At 38.6% G+C, this 6,581-nt stretch overlaps 1 protein-coding gene across 1 annotated transcript; it reads left to right on the top strand.

The window, feature by feature from the left end:
• Positions 1-1,202: 1,202 nt before the first annotated feature.
• On the top strand, positions 1,203-2,834 carry LOC130589898 (uncharacterized). Its single transcript, XM_057391529.1, has 3 exons — positions 1,203-1,714; positions 1,899-2,436; positions 2,502-2,834. The coding sequence occupies exons 1-3, from the start codon at positions 1,203-1,205 to the stop codon at positions 2,832-2,834; spliced, it is 1,383 nt and encodes a 460-aa protein (XP_057247512.1).
• The last annotated feature ends 3,747 nt before the right edge of the window (positions 2,835-6,581 follow it).

Here is a 6,581-nt window from a genome sequence, read left to right as displayed (position 1 = left end):
TACTCAGCTTTGTGATGTATGTGTTTCTTTGTTTTCTTTTGGTTGTTGTTTTTCCTCAACAACCCTGTGATGACCCATTTGGCGAGTAGAACTGAGAGGAGAAGTTGCAGGTACAAGTTCTTGACGGGCATGGGAATCATAAGCATCCAGAGGAGAATCATAGTACACAAGTACTTTCGTAATTAAGTTATTTTGAATTTTATGTTTTACTTTATTGACCATTGGGGTCAAGGTTTGACTAGCTTTGAAGATGGGACTAGTATGGGATAGTCTATGAGTTTGTAACTCATTTACATACTTTCTTATTTCAGTTGTATTAAAGTATTTCCAGTTTATTTTAAAAGACTTCCATTTTATTCTCTGATCAGCCTTACGTATTATCATGTGTGGCATAACAACTCCCGCAATTTCTCCTAGTTTACATAAGGAGGAGTCGTAGGGTGTTACAAAGTGGTATCAGAGCTCCAAGGTTTATATTACCTTTATTCACAAAAGTTTTCAAACTTCAAATTATTTCAAAGTTGAATTGCAAAGGGAAGGGAATTGCATATGCATATGTACATTGCATCGCATTAGTCACTAAGTCTTTATGTGCCTTAGATTGTAAGTGTTCTAAAAATTAGTAGCATTTTTGATGTGTTTTATGTGATTAATTGTTTGATTGCAATGTGATTGACATTTTCTACTTGCATGGAGTCAATTTTGGACTGAAAGGTGTAGTATGACTACAAAGTAGTGCTAACTTTTGCTTCGATATACTATTCTAGTAAGAAAGTTAGTATTAAAGTGTCCTTAGAGAGGAAATTGAGAATTAAATGTCAGCGTGGCATTTGCTTAGTAGTTTTGACCTATATTGGGGATCGATAAGCGATTTTTGAGTCGAATTTTTTTCTTGGGCAGATCAATGGCCGATAGAAACGCTAGAGTTGATGCTCAGCTGTGGAATTTAGTCCGAGTGACTACGAATAGCTAGAAGCGGTCCTTCGAAGAAGAAGTCTGTTGATTTGTTTAAGAGGGTTAGTGATAGTAAATCGCCTTCTTATGATGGGAAAGGTGATCCTCTCAAGCTTGAGAACTGGTTTAGGGATTTTGAGAAGCTATTCGATGTTATCTAATGTCCAGATAATAGGAAGGTAGTTATAGCTGCGTATTACCTCAAAGAAGGAGCCGAATTTTTGTGGTCGTAACATAAGGAGACGTTAATGGCGAGGCCTCACTTTGATTGTAAGGCTTTCGGAGGAGATATGAAGGAGAAATTTTATCTCAATTTCTTGAGGAGGCAAAAGGCCAGGGAGTTTGATGAGTTGAAGCAAGGTGACATGACTGTGGAGCAGTACTATGAGAAGTTTGTAGGATTGATGAAGTTTGCTCCAGAGTTAGTACCTACTGAGGAAAGAAAGACTATTAGGTTTGAGACTGGACTTAGTTTTGAGGTGAAGCTTGGGCTAGGAGGTTCAACTTTCAGGACCTTAGAGGAAGTGTATGATAGAGCTGCTCATTTGGGTTCCTATTTGAAACAAGCTGGAGTTGAGAGCTCAAGCAACAAGAGAAAGGAGAATCCTAGTAAGAATTTCCAGAGGAACAACAAAAAGTTCAAGCCTCAAAATAACTTTCACCAAGGAGGACAGTCTAATGGCCAAAGGAATGGAGACCAATATCAACAACAGAAGGATGGAAATGGTCCTAATAGGGGAAAGAAAGGAGACGAACGAGTGTAGTTCTGCAAGAGGTGCCCCTACAATCATCCTGGAAAGGATTACGAGGGAAACTAGTGGTAAGGATTAGGAGCAGGGAAAGCTAGTGGAAAGGATTGCGAGGGAAAGCTAGTGAAGTGTAACTACTGCCACAAATTGGGTCACCGAGAGTATCAGTGCTTTTCCATAAACCCTAACTTGAAGACTGACAAGGGCAAGAGCGGTAACCAGTTTATCCCGGACAATCGAAACCACTCAGGAGGCAATAAACTATCAAGGTGGGAACAAGCAAAATGGAAACAATAAGACCTTTTCAAGTGGAGCTGGTCCTAGTGTGCCTGCAGTGGCAAGATTGAATGTCATAAGTGCTAGAGAAACTGAGATGTCTAAGGATGTGGTTACGGGTAATGTTTCTATTAATTCCATTCTTGCTAAAGCTTTATTTGATTCGGGAGCCGAACGTTCATTTGTTTCAAAGTTAGTTGATTCAAAATATGGCTTAGAAAACCCTAGGGATGTTGAAATTCGGATTATGTTACCATCTAGGGAAGTAGTAACTTGCTCAAGAGTATATGAGAACGTCCTTGTGAGAATTGGGGATGTATACTTTGCAACCAACCTCATAGAGTTTCCGATGGAAGACTTGGAGATCATTTTAGGAATGGATTGGCTTAAGGAGTATAAAGCCGAGATTCTTTGTGGAGAAAAAAAAGTGAGATTGAGGAATAAGAATGGGAAAAAGGTGACTTTCAAACTAAACCGCAAGAAGGTAGAAGTAAGATCATTTCAGCCTTAAGTTTGGTAAAGCAAGTGAGCAAGGGAGCTCTGTTATTCTTATGTAGTGTGCAAAGGTTGGAAGAAGAGAAGCTTAAGATAGAACATGTGAAGGTGGTGAATGAGTTTCCAGACGTATTTCTGGAAGATATACCGGGAATGCCACCTCAAAGGGAGTTAGAATTCACCATAGACTTAGTTCCTAGAACTGCCACTATATCAAAAGCACCCTATAGAATGGCTCCAGCAGAGATGAAGGAGCTCAACAAGCAAGTAGAGGAATTACTCGAGAAAGGGTACATTAGACCTAGTTATTCCCCATGGGGAGCGCCTGTTTTGTTCGTGAAGAAGAAGGATGGGAACTAGAGGCTATGTATCGATATCGATTATAGAGATCTCTACAAGGTGACTATTAAGAATAAGTATCCGCTGCCGAGGATTGACGACCTATTCGATCAATTAAGAGGAGCTGGAATATTTTCGAAGATAGACTTGAGGTCAGGGTATCACCAATTGCAGATTGGGAGAAGGACATACCAAAGACTGCCTTTAGGACAAGGTATGGTCACTATGAGTTCATTGTGATGCCATTTGGTTTAACCAATGCACCATCGATGTTTATGGACCTCATGAATAGAGTGTTTCGAGAGTATTTGGACAAATCTGTTGTCGTATTCATCGATGATATCCTTACCTACTCGAAGAATAGGAGGAGCATGAAGAGCATTTGAGATTGGTATTATCTACACTTAGGGAGAATCAGCTTTACGCAAAGTTCTCGAAGTGTGAATTTTGGATGGAAGAAATGGCATTTCTTGGCCACATTGTGTCAAAGAAGGGAATTTTCGTAGATCCGTCAAAGATATCTGCAGTGAGCGAGTGGCCTATACCTAGGAATGTTACTGATATAAGGAGTTTCTTAGGTCTAGCTGGCTACTATAGACGTTTTATGAAGGATTTTTCGAGGGTAGCTAAACCAATGAATAGCCTCATGAAGAAGGATACGGAGTTCACATCGACCAAGGAGTATGAGAAAGCCTTTAAGAAGCTTAAGGAGTTGTTGACTACAGCTCCGATCTTGATGTTGCCAGAGGAGAATGTTGAGTTGGACGTATCTAGTGACGCTTCAAAAAATGGTTTAGGGTGTGTGTTGATGCAAAATCGAGAGGTTATAACATACGCTTCTAGGCAATTGAAAATGTACGAAGTAAATTACCCAACCCATGATCTAGAGTTAGCCACAATAGTCTTTCCTTTGAAGATTTGGCGACACTACTTGTATGGAGTGAAGGTGAAGTTGTATACAGATCACAAGAGTCTGAAGTCTTTATATACTCGGAAGGATTTGAATATGAGACAAAGAAGATGGTTGGAGTTGGTGTGGTGACTGACTATGATATTGAGATCTTATACCATGAAGGAAAGGCAAACGTCGTTGCCGATGCGTTAAGTCGCAAGTCTAGCCATGTGTAAGTACTTTGTACTTCCAGATAAGTTGTGTGGCGAGTTTAGGAAGCTCAACATTGAAGTTGTTGGAGTAGTGGAGTGGAGGCATGCTTAAATGCCATTTCAATCCAGTCAACATTGAATGAAGAAATTTTAAAGCTTAAGAAGGGAATGAGGAAATGGAGAAGATAAAGAAGTTGATCGAGGAGAAGAAGACAAAGGAGTTTGGCCTCCATGACGATGGAAGTGCCTGATTCAATGGAAGGTGGTGCATACCGTCGAGTTGCACCAAGTTAAAAGAGAGAGTGATGAAGGAAGGGCACAACACGACTTATTCTATCCACCCTGGAGGAGATAAATTGTATAAGACTTGAAGCTAATGTTTTGGTGGAACAATATGAAGAGAGAAGTGGCTGAATTTGTTGCTAAGTGTTTGACTTGCCAGAAGCTGAAGAGCGAACACAAAGAGACCTCAAGGGACGATTCAACCGTTACCAGTGCCTGAATGGAAGTGGGATGACATAGCAATGGATTTCGTTGTAGGTCTTCCTAAGACAGCGAAAGGATCCACCAAAGTGTGGGTGATTACATATTCATTGTAATCCCCATATTTTTAAGATATGTAATTAAATAGTTTTAATCATTTTTGAATTACTAAAGCTATTTAATTTCAGTATTTGAGAGCAGAAGGGTATTTTTGGTCATTTTACCAAAATAGTATTTGAGTATTTTCACAAAGAAGTATTTTAGTCTTTTCAAGAAAAGTATTTTAGTAATATTAGTAGGAAGATTATTTTGCAATTTGATCATCAAATGTATTCTGGCAATTTGATGAGTAAGGGTGTTTTAGTCTTTTGACCAAATTGACTACCACTATAAAAAGGGAAATCCTAGTTTCCCCATCATTCTCCATCATTTTTACTAGCCACCTTCTTCAAAAAGGAGTAAGAAGCTCACTAGTGGAAAAATGAAGAAGGGTTGCGCTGAAAAAGGCCTGTAGGGCTGCGCTTTTTGACAACAGCCCTTTCAATAGCAGCCCTTCACTTTTAAGTAGTAAACGAAGGGCGGCGCTTTTTACTAAAAAGCGCAGCCCTTCAAGCTTATAAGTGCTGCGCTTTTTAGGTAAAACGCGGCCCTTCTACAAGTGAAGGGCTGCGCTTTTTAACAAAAAGCACAGCCCTTTTGACCAAAAAAAAATAAAAAATTTTTTTTTTTTTTTGCATTTTTTTAGAAAAGTAATATAAGAATATTTTTTAGAAAGCATAACATAGTATATTTTACCACAACTTTGCTTATATTTGAATGCCACAACAAGATAGATTGAAAAATGAAAGAGAAGAGAAAAACATAGATTTGCATATAGTTCTATAAACATCGAAATAAAACAAAAAAATACAACAAAAAAACGAAAAGATAACCGCAAACGAAATATTCAACAAAATCCACAAATGAAAAATATCCCAAAAACCTACAAAAAAATTACAAAAAATTACAGAGTAACTACACAAAAAGAAATGAATATAAACCAAAAAACAGAAATTAATATCCTAAAAAGAAAAACTGAAAGAAACTACATCACAATTGAAAAAAAAAAAAAACATAGATCTATAATCTATTAGCGGAGGGTGCCTGCTTCTGCTTCGAACGACGAACGACGAACGAGGTGAAACGATGAACGAGGGTGAAACGACGAACGGAGGGTGCCTGCTTCTGCTTCTAACTCGCGAGCCTCACACTCCACACTTAAACAGTTGACGAAAGTAATAACCTCCAACTCTTTTGGTGAAACTACTGACATCACCATCTCACAAAAATATATACCCAACAAAAGAATAAGATTTTCTTAACACTCACTTTTATCCAACGGTCGAATATCTTTCTCCGACCGCCGGAGATTTGGAGTAAAAAACGATGAAATCTTGAACGTTTGATGAAAAACCCAAATCAAGCATGAAGAAATTTTGAATTTTGAGGAATACCCATTACTCAACGGTTGAATTTGGTTTTGGAGAATGAAGATTTGTGTGTTTGTTCTTACAATTTGTTACAGTTTTGGGTATGTTTTTGGTGTTGGGTCCAAGTTTTTGGGCAGATTAGTGTTGGATCAAATCTTTTAAACGGTTGACGAAAAGGGCGACGAAAGAGAGAAGAGAAAGAAGAGAATGAGAGAGGGAGAATGAGGACGGCTGAGGGAGAGGGAGAACGAAAACGTTGAGGAGAGAGAGAACTTAGGGTTTTGATTAATTGGAGAAGAAGAGAGAGGAGAGAGAATGGTTTGCTGTATTTGAGCGCTAAATGAGTTTGTTTCTTTTTAATATACAAAAGCCCATAAAGGGTTGCGCTTTTTTTACAAGCGCAACCCTATTAAGTCAAAAGGCTGCGCTTTTTTAAAAAGCGCAGCCCTTCACTTAGTAGGGCTGCGCTTTTCTTCAAAAGTGCAGCCCTTCTGTTATGTAGGGCTGCGCTTTTTAAAAAAAGCGCAACCCTTCCTGCGCAGCCCTTCCTTTTTTTTTTTCCCTAGTGAAGGATTTCTTCCTCTCTCAAACTTTAGTTGCTCCTCATGTAAGTTCTTCAAAGATTCAAGCTTTTAATCTAGTTTTGTTTTTGAAATTGTAGGAGGATCTTTCAAATATCAAAGGGAAGCAAAAAGGTTAATCATTTTTGATT

Source organism: Beta vulgaris, chromosome 8 (assembly GCF_026745355.1).
Source record: "Beta vulgaris subsp. vulgaris cultivar EL10 chromosome 8, EL10.2, whole genome shotgun sequence".
Classification (NCBI taxonomy): Eukaryota; Viridiplantae; Streptophyta; class Magnoliopsida; order Caryophyllales; family Amaranthaceae; genus Beta; species Beta vulgaris.
Note: the sequence above shows the minus strand (reverse complement) of the source record. Positions and strands in the feature narration are given on the sequence as shown.

Bases quoted from the DNA above. Each gene is read 5' to 3' on its own strand.
- LOC130589898 (XM_057391529.1), top strand. From the start codon at position 1,203: ATGGCGAGGCCTCACTTTGATTGTAAGGCTTTCGGAGGAGATATGAAG. The intron at 1,715-1,898 runs GTAGTTCTGCAA...CCTAACTTGAAG, and splicing joins AAGAAAGGAGACGAACGAGT to ACTGACAAGGGCAAGAGCGG. The intron at 2,437-2,501 runs GTGACTTTCAAA...AGTTTGGTAAAG, and splicing joins GGAATAAGAATGGGAAAAAG to CAAGTGAGCAAGGGAGCTCT.